Genomic DNA, 18365 nt, shown 5'->3' with positions numbered 1-18365 from the left:
CATCTTTCAGTATTTTCCTGTATTACCATTAATGTATTACATAACTAATAAAAATTGTACGGAGAAAACTCAATTAAAAAATATAACAACATTGTATGCCTCACATTTAAACACTATGCTCATAAATAGCAGGAAGGGGGAAGATTAGAACTGCTTGTTAAGCAGAAGGAAAACAATTGCAAGAGGCACACATCACCAGCTAGATCACCCTCCCGCAGCTCTACAGTATCAAGAAAGGAATGATGCTACTGGTAGACAATCATTAGAGAGAGAGATCTCCATGGGCACAGCTCTGCTGTTTAGAAGTCTTTTGTTAGTGTAAACTAACAGACTATTTTCCTTTCACTACCCTTCTTCTCGTAAAACAAAAGTTTTACTTTTAAAGGCCTTTTAATAATTCTTTTAGTATGAATTTTCTGTTATCACCAACAGGATGTTAGTGTCCAACACCAAACAGGACATGATGCTAACTTTCACTTCCTAGCTGTTGGATTAAAAACTAGAACTAAGATATTTCTCTGCCACTGCTCCTTAAGACTATGGGAAGCACTTTCCAAGCATAAGGAAAATTATTTTCATTAAATTCCTTCCTAATATCAATATTCCCTGCAAAAAGCTTCACAGTATTTAGACTGTGTACCAAAATTATGACCTGTTGTGGTGTCTAGCCTTGCCTCCTACTGTATCTACTCAATTTAGTGACTTGTGCAAGGTGAACAGCTACTTCTAAACACATTTTTAAAAGCACTGCGTGCATTATTCTGTGCCAGCTGTTGAAGTGAAACAGTAGAGGAGAAAATGGAGATCCAAGTACCTTAGGGCTGAAAGTGGATGTGTATCTTTTGCTGTTGTTTTTTAAAATCAGAAAGATGCAGCATTTTGAGCAAGACAATTTAGCTCCATGCACCTCTGCGTTACATCAGCCAGACTGTTTCCAGAAGCCAAGCCAGCTCAAGTATCTCAGCAATACAACCTCTCTTTCTGTGTACTCTTTCCCCACCCTCTTCTGACTTGTTTCTATCTCTTAATTATCCTATATTCAAACTGCAAGCTCTTTGGGGCTGAGGTTATCCTTTTCTTCCAAGTTTCCTGAAGACCAAAAACCGTGACTCAGGTTCCTCAGGCGCTGCACATACACTAATTAATAAGACAATAACCCAAAGGAGGCAAATGGAGAGCTCATGAAGTTGTTCAAATGTGCAGTAGCTGAGGCAGGCAATACACGCTAGAACCTGGAAACCAGCTGGGGTTGGAGGAGGACTGAGAGCAGGAGTGAGGTCAGCTAAGGTGGAGATGATATTGCAGGTGAAGAATTCAGGATAAACAAAAGAAAAGTAAACAGGCAAAATAATGGAGGTAGCAATATACATACCTGGTAACACAGAGAATAGGAGTAAAGTCCATGACTCAGGTGAGCCCACAGTTATTGACATGGGACATACATGAGAAAAAAGATTCACCAAAAAAAAAAAAAAAAGCATATACACATACCTGTAAACCATTTCATTAGAAGCCGTGTCATCAAAGGCATAATCAAAACGAAAAGTTTGGTTTTCTAGGTACCTTGTTAAATCCACTTTTTGTTTTGGTTCATGTACCATCACAACATCTTTACTAGGAATTGTTATTACATCAAGGTCTTTCATTAAAGTTTCTATAAAATAAGTGAAATACATATTTAACTAACAACACATCATTATTTTTTACATTTTTTCATTGTTTACACTCTTATAACATCTTGGATAACACAGCTCCTCCAAGTAACAACACTGCAATGAGTTTGGGCTTTTGATGCCTAGATAGCAATCTGCTAAGAGATTTCTTTTGGAAGTCTAGTCATCCTATCCTGCCAACTGCTAGAAATTAAAGAGAGGTTGTACCAAGTTGATTAGAAAAACTAAGATCGTTAATTACAGCATTATCATTGTAGCTTGTTATGTATTCTATAACAACACTTCCATACATTTGAGTTCTTTTTCTTAAGGCTTCTATACTGTTTTACAGATTACTGCCATATCCTTTGAGTTTTTGTAACTAACTTCTCTACTGGAGAAACTGGATGCTGAAGTCCTATACTGCTTGCACTGTCAAATTTAAAATTGTAAAATAAATCAGATTATCATAAAGGTTATTAATTTCTTTGTGGTTTTATCTTTTTATTTTCCCTAAATCCTTAATGTTACAGTCATACATTCACAGCTTTCAAAAAGAAAAATTTTGTTTTCATTCTACACAGATATTTTCATTTGTGTATTCCTCCTAGAACCTAAAGTATACACCTTTAATATAGAATTTCTCTAAAGTAAAATCCTTTCTAAAATTACCTTGTAAGTAGAAAAAGCTGAAAATGCTAATGATCCTTCCTGTCACTGGGAATGAACAAAAGCCATCTAGATGCGATTTCAATAGCAAGTTCCTAGGTTATAATTACTACACAGCACTACGATTTACTGCTAATTGTTGTATGAGATATGAGTCAGCAAAACAGAGAACCCAGTGATCCATGATATGCACAAAAATAAAAAGCCTTTATGTCTATAGTCAGGATCACTAATGTGTCCTACTTGCATTTCTATGTAAAATTTCTGACAAAACAAAGTAATTCTATTTTTTCCTCTTCAGGGGATTACACACTAGTATCTTTGATTCCTTTATACCCTTCAATTCTAAAATGTGGCATGAGAAATACTGTTTCTTATGAAGTGTGTGTTTTCAGAACATTGCATCATGTGGCTACTAGATTACCTTTATGGCTCATCCCCTGCATAGATTATTTCACTAATACCTTTTTTCTATAGCTTATTCCTTAAAATGCAAAATTACTTCAGTGCCAACCTCATTTTTACTTAAAACACTCATCTTCCTACAAACACCTCTCAACTATTTTTGTAATAGCTCCAAACCACTAATACCCAAGATATGCAACTTTCACAAAATCAAATCCTAACTCATGCCCTATGACAACCTGCTCTCAGTTTACTGTAAATTCACTTTGTCCACTTTCAGCACAGGTAGAAGGTGGTGTTTCCCCCAAATGCATCAGATTTCTAAGTCATATTTTATTAAAGATAACCTCCAATGCTGAAACAGAAATACAACTGCTACCAGACTTGTACATTGAATGCCCTTGTTAAATTGGTTGTGCAAAATAGTTTCAATTAACCAATTTTTGAGATTACACATTCCTTTCAGATCAATAGAAGAAAAAATACAGGGATAAGAAAACAGTATAAGTAAAAATGAAGAAAAAAATAAAGTAGGGGAAGCAGCAATGTGGAGGGAAAAAATAAGGCTAGAATTAACTATATACTGGTATCATGTTTTCCATTTCCCATACAATTCTCCCATTTTCCTCTGGATATGCTCCAGATAATCATCAACGTGTAGTTCTGATAGTACAAAAATAATAGATGCATCCCATGTTGTTTCAGAATCAGAGTGATGCTCTTTTAGTCCTTTAGCTAAACAAAATATAATAGAAAGAGAAGGAAAGAAACATCTTTGAAAACGAAAGTCAGCTTACTTAAGTGCTGGATTCAGACAGGCTGCAATCCAGAATCATTTGCATTCTTAAATTCCCACTGAAAGTAAAGAACTTCACGGGAAGACTGGGATTTAACTGGCGCTGAAAACCTAAATTTTTTTTTTTTTAATAGAACCCAGTCTGATGAGTCCTTAGGGATTTATTCCAATACCTAATATTTTTTTAGTGGCATTTAATATGCCCTTAGAGTATCTTGCCCAGCCCTAAGCAGCAACTTCAGGAGACACAAGTCTCTAGTTCGTCTGTAATCCACTAATCCTGCGACGATGTATTGGACACATTTCGGCACCTAACAAGTCGTAAGATACTAGTGTTTAGGCACCTGAATCCCTCCCTTGGTGTCTGATTCAAGACCACTTGAAAGTATAAAAATACATGTACAAAAAATGTGCATAGAAGTTTTCACTGGGTAGGTCTCTGCTCAGGAGATACTTGAAGGATAGCTTAAAAGAACGGTGATCCTTACGCAATGTAAAAGTACTGAATAAATTAAAGTAGAATTCATAGAATCATAGAATGGTTTGGGTTGGAAGGGACCTTAAAGATCATCTAGTTCCAACCCCCCTGCTGCAGGGGACACCCTCAACTAGACCACGTTGCCCAAAGCCCCATCCAACCTGGCCTTCAATGCTTCCAGGGATGGGGCATCCACAACCTCTCTGGGCAACCTGTTCCAGTGCCTCACCACCCTCACAGTAAAGAATTTCTTCCGGATAGCCAATCTAAACCGACCCTCCTTCAGCTTAAACCCATTACCCCTTGTCCTGTCACTACACTCCCTGATCATTCCCAGATCAACTAAATACACCCTTGATGACCTTGGAAAAAAATTGCAGTCTGTGCCTCATCTCCCAATCCATAAAATGGTGACAATTAAACTACTTTTTCTCCCCATCTTTATCCAAGTTATGATGATCTATGAATTTTCTGGGTCTGTCACACATATTGTCCAGATAACAGTCCCACCTTTGATCGGTAAGTATTTCTAGATTTCTTTAACACAAATGACATTAGTATCAGAAGCAGCTTTTCAGAGAAAAAATTCAGCAAAATCTTCAATGGTCATACCTTTTTTATTGAGCGGACGTTTTCGTACACAAACACATATCCTGTGTTCATCAATCTGCAAAGGAAACAATCTTTTAGTGATCTATATTCCCCAATTCCAGTTACATGATATTGTACTTCTGCTATTGAATTAATTAACCAATCATTTAAACAAAGAGAAATTTCCAAGCCAGTGAGTCATCTGAACATGTAAAAGCCCCTTGTGTCTGCACCACAGCCAAGAAACCAAAAGGGAGAACCATATATTAACAAAACTCCCTGCAGACAGTGATCTAATTCTGTAGAGTACCAGGTACATCTCAGAACATTGCAAGCAAATCCAGCTCTAACAGGGCAGATGTGTTATTGACAGACATTGTCACTGTCTCTGATTTCCACAGAAATCTGATAATCTTCATCATTTAAGCCTTCTGCTCCTCTGACTTCTCTGCAAACCAAAGGCCCTCATTACCTTCAAAGATCAAATATTAATCTTTATACTCAACAGGGTTTTTCAAAGAAGCTTAATGGTTTTGTGTGTTGATCCCCTAGCATCCCAGGAAAATTTACAATACAGAGGCTGAGTGACTACTTAGTACATATGGTATTATTTCACAGTAAAAAGGTATTTAAATGACATAACATAATTAACAATAATTTAGTAACCTAGGACTTTCAATACCTACTAATTTCAGTATCATCAAATTACTGAAAAAATAAGCCCATGTTATAATCAATACTATTATATATTAATTTACTTATTTTTCCTGTTTACAGACAGAAGTATACAATGAAAATTTGAAAGCACATAGCAAAACTACAGAAGTATAAAAAATGTCCATGTTGCTGGAGTACTTACAGGATCTGCAGTTGTCAGTGGTCTATAATCCAAACTTGCCCTGAAATCTCTTATCATACACATAATTTCATAATTTGGGTTTGTAGCATCAACATCCTAGGGAAGTAAGCAACAGAATTATAATGTACCTTTTTCCTGAAATACACTAACTTCAGTATCTTCTGTATTTATTTATAAGAAAAATACGCATTAACTGAAACCTTATTTCTTCTCCAAAACACCAGAAATGTCTCAAATGCAAGTTTAATGCCTTTTTCCATTCTGTTGTAGCTAATTTACTGATCATAAAGCAAAATGATATCCTTTCTATTTCATGTTTTTGACTGGCATCTAATAGAAAATACCGTTTAAGTAAGGACTCATTAACATTCTACTCCAGAAAGAGAATCCTGCCTTGCCAGAATCTTCATACTCAAGAAACATCTCCGACCAACTGCCCACCACCAGACAGCAGATACAGTCAACGCTTCTGAATCCGAGATAAGGCGGTCCAATGGACAAATGGATCCACTCCTTTACACAGGTACCACACACTGCAGAGGACAGTGCAGGCACCTCAGCTGCTCTCAACACAACCCTGCAAGATACAAGTTGGGTAAAGGAGCTTGATCCTACTACTGATCCTGAGTTAATTCCCACAGTTACTTGGATGCATTGGAAACTCTTTTAACACTCCTAGACCCCCCCAAAAGCAGAAGCAAGCCCAAGGATACATTGTGGGCTACCACCAGGCTCAGAAGACCTCCTGTCCCTAAACCAGGTACCACAGCAAATAGACATGTAAGAAGCCATGCAGGGACCCCCTCTAAGCCTTGCTAAGCCTGAGTCTACCGTGAGCTGTGCTGGTTCTCTGCAGAATCAATCAAACATCCTACCTGTCACTTCTCCCTGCAACTGGCAGTTTTTATACCATTTCAGGACGTGCTGCTGATGCCATACGTAGCCAGCTCTGGAGCTCAGACCTTATTAAGTTTTGCATGGCTCCCCTGAGACGATATAAAACTCCTTCTGGATCATACGTGGAAACAGCATAGGCACTCTCAAAAGCACTGCATTGGGGTTAGCAAGCTGAAAGGGAGCCAGCTCACGTCTCTCCACCTGTGACACAGCCAATCTTCACCTCAGATAAAACTGTCCTGGTAATCATATGTTGACTGTACCTTGATGTTGTTCAACTTGACTACAGTGAACTAAAAACTGCTGACAGTAAGTACACACAAAACGTATTCCTGCTGAAACGTTTCCTTCTAACATTCAGAAGGGAGTATTGCTTATTATGGAAAAAGCGTTTGCCTAATATTCTTCAAACCTTGTTTAAAGGTTTTGCCCACTAGAAGACAGTGCTTGGCTAATTATTGCTGCACTTTTTCCTGGTTTCAGCTGAGTTAATATTCCTTCCAGTAGCCAGTGTAGTGCTGTGTTTTGGATTTAGTGTGAGAATAATGTTGATAACACACTGATGTTTTCAGTTGTTGCTGGGTAGTTGTAGTGCCTACACTAAGTCAAGGACTTTTCAGCTTCTCACCCCCTGCTGGGTGCACAAGAAGCTGGGAGAGCACAGCCAGGACAGCTGGCCCAGACTGACCGAAGAGATATTCCCTGCCATAGAACTTCATGCTCCGTATGTAACTGGGGAAGCCAGCCGGGAGGTGGGATTGCTGCTCAGAAACAGACCAGGCATTGGGCAGTTTTATTTTCCTTCTGCATGTGGTGAGAAATTGCATTTGTGCATCACTTGGTTACTATTGTTGTTGTTATCCTATTAAACCCTCTTTATCTCAACCCACAAGTTGGGGTTTTTTTTCCATTCTCCTCCCCATTCCCTTGGTGGGGGGGAGGGGTGAGAAAGCAGCAGCGTGGTGCTCAGTTATGGCTGAGGTTAAACCACGACACATTTCACAACAACAGCAGCAGCAGAATACACAAAGCAACACAAAGCACAGGTACATACAGGTCACCAAGACAGAGCTTCCTCACACGGAAGTTTAAGACTCAGATGCATAGGGAGCCTTCACAGGAGTGATAAAATTTTAGGTATAGTACCACGTCAAAGAATTTTAATCACAGAATCATAGAATGGTTTGGAAGGGACCTCAAAGATCACCTAGTTCCAACCCCCCTGCCATGGGCAGGGACACCCTCCACTAGACCATGTTGCCCAAAGCCCCATCCAACCTGGCCTTCAACACTTCCAGGGAGGGGGCATCCACAGCTTCTCTGGGCAACCTGTTCCAGTGCCTCACCACCCTCACAGTAAAGAATTTCTTTCTAACATCTAGTCTAAACCGACCCTCCTTCAGCTTAAACCCATTACCCCTTGTCCTGTCACTACAGGCCCTGATAAACAGTCCCTCTCCAGCTTTCCTGTAGGCCCCTTCAGGTACTGGAAGGCCGCAATTAGATCTCCCCGGAGCCTTCTCTTCTCCAGGCTGAACAATCCCAAATCTCTCAGCCCATCTTCATAGGAGAGGTGCGCCAGCCCTCTGATCAGCTTCGTGGCCCTCCTCTGGACTCACTCCAACTTAATATATAAAGCCAAAAAATATTTGTTCCTCACACAGAGATATAGTCATATTTTGCATTTGTTGAAATGGATGGGAATTAGAGAACATGAATTCAACTTAGGTGATTTTAAGTCAACTTACAAACATCATTAAACCATGAAGTAAATTGCCTGAATTATTTACTCGGTGGTGGTACTTCTCATGTCAGTAGCGGATTGGTAGTATCTCTTCAGAGACTAACACATACGCACAGGGCTGCCAACAAGATTATGCTACTAGTTTTGCTAAAACTTTTACACCACTGTGACAGAAAGTCATTTACTATTAAGAGATTTTTCTCACAGGATTAGCAACTTCATTTCTTTCACACAAGTTTCTAACAACTTGCTGCCAAGCTGCCTGCATGATGCAAAGCTAAGTTATACATACACAGACTGGTTTAACAAAAAAAAGAAAAAATTAAAAGTCACTGTTCAAACTTGAGCCTCAAATAGATCTCCTACAAAGCATCAAAGATCATAAAGAACAATTTATTATAATATTGTAATACCTCCTGTACAATAACAGCCCTATCTAAAAGCCACAGGTTTGATTATTTTCAACAATATATTTTCCGTAAGAAATAGGTATCATCGGCACTTGATCTTTAAAGAACACACGGCAAGATAAGAAATGGAAGGCAATTATTTCTGTAGAAAGAAAGAAGGGGAAAACTGTCTAAAGTAATACTTACGAAAGCAATGCAACCAAGCATCAAAATATTTACCAAATTTGTACACAAGATGAAAACATTTAACTTCAAGATTCTTTCAGTTTATAAAAATTATTAAAGACTGAAAAAAGCACAATGATTTTACCAACTCTTCTCTTCCTGACATACATTTTCCATCCAAGGTAAAAATACTAACCTGAGCTCTTTTTTCTCTAAGTTCCTGCTGCTGTAACCTTCTTTTTTCACGTTTCTCTTGCAATTTTTCAACCTCTTTTACACAATTAGATTTTCTACGTGCTTAAAGAAAATGATATAATTTTAAAATATTTTCAGTGTTGCATGAATTTATTATTTACACTGTAACACTTCAATTACATTGATTTATCAATAATTAGAATGCATTTATATAGAGTATCTTTTCAAGCAAATCAATATTAGTACAGAATAATTTTGGCAATTAAATTTCTAAAATTCATAAAATTAATTAGAAAAAAAGTCATGGGAATGGGACAATAATTACATGACCAAAAATATAAGGACAGTGACCCTCAAGAAAATATTTGGACAGGTACATGTGATCTCTTGGTTGAATTAAAAAAGCCCAGGCAAATTAAAAAAAACTCCAAAACACACACACACACACACAAAAAAAAAATCAAACACCACTGCCATGGTTAAAAAAAGATAAAGGAAAAACAAATTCCAAATATTAGCACAACTATGAGAATAGTGATTATTTGTTTAGCCACAGCTCTGAAAAAGCTCCTCAAGGAAGCCCACAGACAACTGCACATGTAGACTGTCCTTTATGGACAACAACATAATATAAGAGAATGTACATGTAACGCCCAGAATGAATGAATCCTTGGTACACGGTTTACATACAAGGGGGTCCAAATTCCTTTTTTGCAGCTTGAACTGGAGATATATCTGAAACACTACCATTCTGTTGAGAGGAGGAAGTCTGCTCAGGAAGCTGAGTAGGTCGCGCACGTGCAGAACCAACCACTGCAAAGGGAAAGGACAAAGCTCATCTGCACATGGAAGAGTAACATTTCTACTGAGTTCTGAAATGCTTTGTTATGATGGGATAAAATGAGGTCCCTTTCCAGACACAACAATTTATTGAAGGTGAGGGGGAGCCATACGTGTAAAAAGTCTATTAATAAAGACATTTGGTATGCAGCCTTTTTTATCCTAGCGTTATACACCAACACAACATAGTTATTAAGTACCAATGTTGCATGTACATATTTTTACGCACTCTACTGCAGAATTAGTACAACTTATTATGTGCACAGAACAAAGCACGCACTTGGAGATATGCAGTCCTGAAACTTACAGTGCTGCAATTTTATTTATATTGTGATTATATCCAAAAAACAGATAAGAAAAGAAGCCCCACTGATTCACTTTCTCTAGACGTTACAAAATGGTCCCACCCCATTGAGCCTACAATCTCTGGAGGAGCAAAGGGATACAAATGAAAAGCAGCAAAGCGCCACCCGATCTGTGAGTGGAAGAAACAAACCTTTTTGACACTATAGTCAAGGAATACAGATTCGATCAATATGTCTAAACTTATGCATTGATTCTATATGCGCTAAGGATGTCAGTTTCTGAAGATGCAGTGATGTCTGTTCCCAGTCAATGCAGTGGGAGTGGTGAGCATGTAAGCCTCTTTGGTAGAGCTGAATACTTTAAATTGTTTTTCTGAGAGTTGCTTCAAGCACCTGTGCTTCAGCTGGCCCATTTCCTACACACGCTCCTACCAGAGTCTGCCAGAGGAGTACAAATGTGAAGGTATCAGCTTTGAGTAGCAGCCAGAGATGACACTCCAAATAAAGGCCAGCTCACTGTGCAACACGGAGACAACTATGGAAACAGGTATTGAATGGAACAGACAAGACAAATGCCCAGATCATTCCAGATATTTTAGGAGATCTAGTTTATAGCACACGACTACATAAAATAAGACTGCGTGCTGAGAAAGCGTAATTACAAGGCCAACAAAGAACAAATACTTAGGCCAACTGTGAATAGTAAGACACATAGGACCTATCAAAACACAAGTTACAGTTATTCCATACCAAACAGACAGATATGAGGAGAGCCCATCAATAAGATGTCTCAAATTTAAACCATATTCATTTGAAAAAAAAATATCCCCTCCTCATGAGATTTTTGATTTAACACCCCCAGAGGCAAATGGCAGAAGGGCGTAAGTGGTCCTAATCATCCACCAGAAGAGTCTGAACACTTGCAAAGATATACAAACCCACTTGTTTTCCAAGTTTAAACAGACAGACTGGAATCTAGTCTGAATTAATGACAGTAAATTAATGTTTGGAAGAAGAATCATCACTATCGTCAGTACAAGTTAGTGAAGTTTAATGCAGGAGAGAAAAATCAAAACAGTAATCAGTAACTATTCTTTCTTGTGTTATAGATGTATTACATCTATATTCATCCAATACATACTTTTCACTTATCCTCCTGTGGTACTTCAGCATTTTTTGTAGATTTTTTGCTATTAACTGTAGAGTGAGAAATAACGTGTAGGGCTTAAGTATTCTTTGAACGAATGTTTACATGCAGACTTACAAAACGAAGGTAAAAAATGAAAACATAAGAATTTTAAGTGCACTATTTAGTGTATATTGAAATACTCTATTAAGCTGAAGCAAATTGAGGATGCTTTAACTTGGAAAAGTCCACATATGATTTAATGAGGCATAATTAACTTCAAATTTTTGCATCTTCAGTTCATTCAGCTTAACTTTCCTAATGCTACACTGCTTAAACTTGCATGTAAATACTATTTGTACAGTATGAATTCCTAAATATACATAGGAATAATGTACCATGTCTTTCACATGTCACATGCATACACAGCAAATGAGAAATGCAGAACTATTAAGGAATGTTAGATGAGCAGGATGTCAAGATGTTCCCATGTTTTTTACTTCCTTGAAATGGAAAAGGTAACATTTACCTCTGTTATCTCTGGCAGGGGTGTCATTCTTAGTAGGTCCCACAGTTCGTCTCTATAAAGAAAGAAATCTCTGTTACTCGATCACCATATCATTGAAAACGTGAACTGCAGCCCAACCTCTGCTTCTTTCCAGTGAATGAAAATAACATATCAGCAATACAGAGAGGTGATTGCTGCCAAATTCCTTCCTGAAGAGCCTAGGTTGAAGACTGCTTGAACTACGTGTACTGTCTCAAAACAGCCTCCAAAACCTCTTCTATATTTTTCCTTGAGATATATTTAGTTATTTATATAAGTATTAGTTCCTAAGTCCCTCTCTGCCAAATTTCTTCTTAGAGAACTTTTAGAAACCTGTATTTACCATAGGAAAAAGAAAGGAACAGAGTTATCAAGTAGCTCCACAGACACAAAAGTTAAAGTTAAAAATTCAAGCATGACAACATCTATAGGAGTACTGTAAGTTTAACATGAACATGTTGCATAGACATTACCAACCTTCACAATTTTGTTTACTTTGGCTAATTGAGTAGGTGGTGGTGGTGTCTCTGGACTAGGTTCAATATCTTCATCAGGTGCAAGATCTGGGTTAAGTGAAAATATGCTCTCCAAGTCAATCTGTGTAGAATATAAAATGCATTTATGAGTCTTAAAAGAATATTCACCCTCTATATTTTTCCTGTTCTGTTTGAGAATAAATAGTAAATATATTGAGTGCTTTTACCCCACAATTTGTTAATTCTAAAACCTGAATTATCTTATGTTCACTAAAACCAGCATAAGCTTTGTTCTTTTTATTAGCTGAAAACACACCTGTCAGAAAAGGGATGAATTAAAAATGACCAACAGATATTCCTAATTTTGTAAAGTGATTAAATTAAACCAGAAGTAGCTAGTATTACTGTGGTAATTTGACAATTACTGCAAAATATGAAAGACATTCCGTAACATAAAAAGAAAGATATCTCAATTACTTGAAATTTCCCAAACAGTGCAAAAGAAACAGATGAATTTCAGCCACCCAAAAAATAAAAGCACAGTTGAAACTATGTTAAATTTATCATGCTATTTTTTTTCTTTTAAGTGTTTGTCATTCAAAATGCTGTAAAATGTAAGGGGGGAGGGGCAGGATCTTAAAAACAGTTGGTTTCAGATGTATTGAAACTTGGTTTCCTAAAAATCTTAAATAGCTTTGGTCTCTATAGACTGCCACTTCCCCTGGCTGGATCTTTCAAAGAGCTCACTACTGTATGGATTCTGTGTGCCCAGAGGAATGAGCTCAGCTGATGAGATCACCAGGACTTTCTCACAATTTTTTTTTCTTTTTCCTGTGTTTTCACAAAACCAGTAAAGTGTAATTATTTCTGAAATGCTTCGCCAAATCTCAGATGAAACCGGCTAACACAATCCAAAATTTAAAGGAAGAGAGGATAATGAAGCATTGCACACAAAGACACAGTTTCTCAAGGAAAGTAAGACTGGAAACTTACAACAAAAATAAGTAATAAGTAAACAAACTGGCAGTTCAATTCCTCAATAATACAAACATAAAAATATTTCTAATCTAACTCTCCCACTAGTTCCCCGCCTGAAATGCAAGTCATTCTTCCTCTCAAAAATTTGATTTTTCTACTTGTAAAAAGAGGATAACAAGGTCAGCCTTTGTAATCTGGTTCAAAATCAGCAGATGAAGAGAACTGTTTAAAAGCTATGACACAGAGCTCAGGAAGTCAAATTTAATACAACAGAAACCAGCATTTGCCAAATAGATCCCATGCAAAACAGTCTATAACCAAAGAATCATCAAGTATATTAAGTTTTTCTCTTTGTTTCCAGTGCAAATTCCAAATTAATATTCATGTAGATTGCACACTTTTAAAAGAGAAAAGTTCTAAAATAATGAAGTTTACCTCTTTGCCTTTAGTATCTCCATTTTCAATCCATTCAACAGTTACACTTTCATTATCTTCACTTAGGGATGTTACCATAGCTTGGTGAATTCGACCTAGAAAGCGAAAACAAATGATCATTTAGTAACTGGTAGAAAAATTTTCCAAAATTTATTTTCATCACTGCACTGTAACATGCAGAGAGGGGCAGAAAGAAGAGGGTTAAAAACTCGAGGTGATAAATAGATGATGATTCCTGGCCACACGCTGTGAAGTGGCTCAGACCTGATCCACCAGCAGAGGCTCTAATGAGACAGCATACAAGTGAAAAAGCTCAGTGAACAGAAAACTGAGTGGTAAGCAAACAAAACACCACATGAAAGCCACACAACTTGGACTCTTTTTTCCGGAGAGAAGAAAACTCCAGTACCACGAGTCTCCCATAGGCGGTAAAGTCTCCTGAGGTGTGCTCCACAAGGGTTTGCTTGTCTCCCTTCTAGGCTGATACATTGCATGTTCCAACACAGGAGTGAAGCCCCCTGAAATTGTATTCTGATATCCATTTCTTATGGGCATCCAATTAGTTGGTAATTCAGCTAAAATTAAATTGTATGCAACAGTAATACAAATCATCATTTTAAAAACAGCTGCTTACACAGACTGCTGAGCTGGAGTTAAAGATGCTGTTGCTTTGACTCCAGTGAAAGAACCAAAGCCAGCAAGCCCCCATAAAGTACAGTAAGACCAGTAAACTTTCAGTAGGAATAAGGATTTGTACAACAATTTTTTCATGTCCTATTTCCTACACACAGTAGCGAGAAGCAATTGGAAGAGCAGAGCAGCCATGCACTGACACAAAAGGATCAAGACCCAGGTGTCACATTGATTTCACATCTGTGCTTTGCCCTAAGAGTACCAAGAATTGGGGTTTCTAAAGAACGAGGCCAATGCGACTGCTCCTCTAACGAGCCATATCACGAACAAGCAATCCCTCACTCCACGCACCCCAAGCCACCCCCAGGTGCCCAAGGGCCACATGTGGCTCCCAAAGCATGAGTGACCATCCTGGAACAGTCTGTGCATACGCTGCTGCTGTTGCTGGGCACCTGCTCAGGGGCAAAACACAGTGCGGTCCTTACACACCTGCTCTGGTCTGGGTATCCTCCACCTTGAACCTTCACTTTCTCCTTTCGTAAAGCTCTCTCAAACCCCCAAATCAACTCCAGTTTTCTCCTCCAACTTCTGTTTTAGCCACTTCAGTCATAATTTGACTGTTTTCCAAAGTTAATGTCTTTATACGGTCTAAGCCTCCTAAGGCTTGCTGAGGGACAGAAAGGAAGAAAAACCTGACTGACATCCCATATTATCTCACCTAACAGCACAAGTAACAAATGTATACTGCTACTATTTCTTTTATTGCAAAGGCTGCCTAAACATTCACACCTAGTTAAAATTAAGCAAAAAGAGAGGCTACGGGGAAGTGTCATAGAAGGTAACAGCAAATCTGTGTACTCTAATATATAGCGCAGAGGAAGAGATTAACTGCAACGCAGGCAAAGTGTAGCACTCAGGGGACTCATAGAGCAGCCGGCACCCCTGGGCAGCACTGCTTTCACATTGGCTGTGCTTGCCTCGCCGGCAACGTACATTACGTACACATTTCTAACCTCTGTGCTTGCCCTTGCCCAAAGCATAAGGTTCACTCCACCACTAAAGAAGGTTAAGTAGTTTTTCCACTGAAAAAAAGAAAAGCCTCCCCCTTTGCTTCACTTGATTCCTTTCCTCTAGCATTTGCTAGTTTTTATTTCCCTGACCCATGTTTTGTCTGAACAAATCCTTCCATTTGTGCTTCCTGAGCACTATTCTCCCGGGGCACCCTGGCTGCATGCAGGGACGGTCTGGTTTGGATTCCTCACGCAGGCACTGCCAGCAGGAGATGCACGGGAAGGGACCACCACCGTGCCCTCCCCTTCACACACAGGTGCTCTTCTTTTCCCCTCACCTGAAGGATGTTGTGCAGGCATGCATCCTACCCTCAGCATGCTGCCCAAGTTCTGCTGTTGGTGGGGCTGAAGCAGATTCATGAAGTATGATGCTTCATCACCTCATTTCCTTGGACAAGTATTTTTGTGCAAGTTTTCTTTGTGCTAGGTCATCAACACACCTCTCCATTATTTTTTCTGCATTTAATGACCTTAATTTTGTGCAAGAACACTCTGATGTAGAACTGTTTCAATTAGCTATCTGGTCTGTTAGCAAAGCAGGAACAGAAGCCACTGTCCTCCTGTAGCAGTGCCACTCCTGCCACTCCTACAAACAGCACGCTGGGACAACAAGGATACAAAAAAACTTTTCACCACTGCGGGAACTGGACACCTCCTACAGCTTACATTGGTCTAATCTTTTGCTACTGTTTCAAGGCTTGGCCCAGCTGTCAATCCAGAATCAAGAGAAAACTGATATATGAAAAATTTAAGTTTAGATAAGCATACTTTGTACAATGTATTATAATAATCTTTCCATGCTACCAGATTTTACAAATTTTGATGAAAAGCACTATTCACAGCTGAAACCTGTGACACTGTTTTAGTCACAGAGCCACCATGTAAGTCCTGTTACTTGCTTGTGTGCTGTTACTTTTGACAGAGAATGACTGATAATTTAAAAAGGTTTAATCTTTGCCATAAGAAGTGAAAGGAGATCAAAGCAGGCTGATGAATGAATAGAAAATACTGAATCCTCTCAGAAACACAGCAAGCCAGCATGCCGTAACAAAAGAATCACAATAAATCTTCCATCTGTGCCAGACTTCATCTGCTCCCTGGCCAAGAAAGTCAGGACTGAATTAAAAAAAAAACCACTAACAAAAACAAAAGTTATGTCCATCTTCCAAATATTCTCAGCTTAAATAGAAAACGTATACTATAATGTTTAAACTGGCATTGTACCCATACAATCTGTTCCTACAAATTCTTTGTGTTACTAAAAGTTTACACGTTACTGAACTGCCAGAAAGCACATTTACATCTTTACAATTGCCTCTTGCTCTCCGCATACAGTATTCCATTATATTTTTCTAGTACACAGCTGAATACAGCAGCTGTGAAATTCAGGAATGCCAGCAACCAATTAGGCTGGCATAAACCTCGTCTAGCATATAAAGCAAGACCAAGCTGCAAATGCTGAAGCCTGAGAGCCAAGCCAATCTGCAGTGAGTGGTGGAAGGCAACATCCCTGATTTCTGATGCGTTTTCTAGAGTTGGTATCAAAATCTGAAATGTAAACATGTCCATGTAAACATGAATGTCAGTTGTGACAAATGGAAAAAGGAACAAGTTTTGAGAAAGACTACCTTCGCACACACATATCAAAATCAAAAGAAAGTAGAGCCACAGTGCTGATAACCAACTCTTCAGTCGGCATTTCTTTAATTTCTAATGCCTCTCCTCACATGATTAGAATTCACATCACAGACTAAACTTTTTCTGGGAAGTCATTCCACTGCTATAGGGCTCAAAACTAATGGAGAAGTTATTTGAAAAGGCTATCATTTGTACAAATATGTTGTGTCGTACACTGTGTGGCATCTGGCTTATCTCCTACTGACTAAAGCACGCAGAAAATATTGCTGCAAATACAGCAGTAAGACAACATGGATGTATGTGAAGCCAACACTTTACAATTACCTTAAATAAACGTACATTACGATATTCTCATGCTAAGCAATACAAGCAAAGAACATAAACTCTCGATTCCCTCTCTTCCTAGTCATCTGATGAACATTTGACAAACCAAAGAAAGCAAGCATGAAGATCTGCAAAAATAGCAGATAAATAGTCTCAATTCTAAGAGTCCCTAGGGTAGCTATTGGTGCAGAAAAAGGTTTAGGAAGCAGCAGCAAAAGCAAACAACCAGGGCTAAATTAAACATTTTAACTAACCCTCAACCCAGGTAGCAATGGCAACTGATCACAAATACCAAGCTGTACTTAGATCCTTAACTTCTAAGCAAACTGAACATTTTCTGCCTGCAAAAGTTCTCAAAACTACCACAATTTTGAAGCAGTGATCAGTGACAGTACTAAAACCATGGCCTTTTCATCTTCCTAATACTTTTCAGAAACCTAAGTTATCAGCGTTAAATATGGGTTGGTGTTTTCTAAATTACAGTCTGGGCCACAGCACTGGCTGACGTGTGACTCAAACCCCTTTGCATTCTCTCAAGTGACTCAAGAAACAAGGCTGGAAGAAGACCACAGCCTTCCCCACCCTTCCACATAATTAAAGTGAATCCGCCCCAGAAGACACTGTACTTGCACTTCTCATGCAACAGTTTTGTGATGTCTTAGAAATTTTGAGCCATAATAATTAAAAATTTAGACACAGGCTCTGGATGAGGCCATGGAGAAGAAAAGTTCATAATTTGCACTATGACCCTCTCATTCCTCCCCAAAAAAACAGTAGCAGGACCCTGACTGGCAGCGTTAACTTATGACTATCATATGGTTGTTTAAGCCTTCTCATTTCAAACACAGGCAATTATTTTTAGCAGGGCCAGGCTATAGCAACGTTAACAGACCCAACATTCAGTAAAGGAAACTCACAGCTTATGTTACCTCCTCTGAACTTGCCACTTCTTTAGGAGCACAAATGTGTTATATTAGCTTAGGCAGTGGTCTGGTCAGCCACGCACTTAGTTTTCCTAAGTGCATCAACAGTAGATGTTTCACAGATGAATAAAAAAACGAAGTACAACTTAACATCTGCTATAGAGCCTTGCTGAGGATGACCACTGCAACAGAAGCTACCCATCCCTTGA

General features: G+C 38.6%; 1 protein-coding gene across 5 annotated transcripts in view; it reads right to left on the bottom strand.

The window, feature by feature from the left end:
• Positions 1-18365, bottom strand: part of KIF2A (kinesin family member 2A) — a 58619-nt gene that overhangs the window by 23690 nt on the left and 16564 nt on the right. For 3 of the 5 annotated variants that reach the window (XM_054808792.1, XM_054808793.1, XM_054808795.1), the window contains exons 2-9: positions 13569-13663; positions 12157-12276; positions 11662-11713; positions 9552-9674; positions 8863-8963; positions 5451-5546; positions 4613-4667; positions 1492-1654 (exon numbers count right to left, since the gene is read on the bottom strand). In XM_054808792.1, coding sequence (XP_054664767.1) covers positions 1492-1654; positions 4613-4667; positions 5451-5546; positions 8863-8963; positions 9552-9674; positions 11662-11713; positions 12157-12276; positions 13569-13663 — 805 coding nt within the window. The remainder of the gene's footprint in view (positions 1-1491; positions 1655-4612; positions 4668-5450; positions 5547-8862; positions 8964-9551; positions 9675-11661; positions 11714-12156; positions 12277-13568; positions 13664-18365) is intronic. The other 2 variants (XM_054808794.1, XM_054808796.1) reach the window with 1 other exon arrangement.

The sequence above is a fragment of the Grus americana genome, chromosome Z (genome assembly GCF_028858705.1).
Source record: "Grus americana isolate bGruAme1 chromosome Z, bGruAme1.mat, whole genome shotgun sequence".
Taxonomy (NCBI): domain Eukaryota; kingdom Metazoa; phylum Chordata; class Aves; order Gruiformes; family Gruidae; genus Grus; species Grus americana.
Note: the sequence above shows the minus strand (reverse complement) of the source record. Positions and strands in the feature narration are given on the sequence as shown.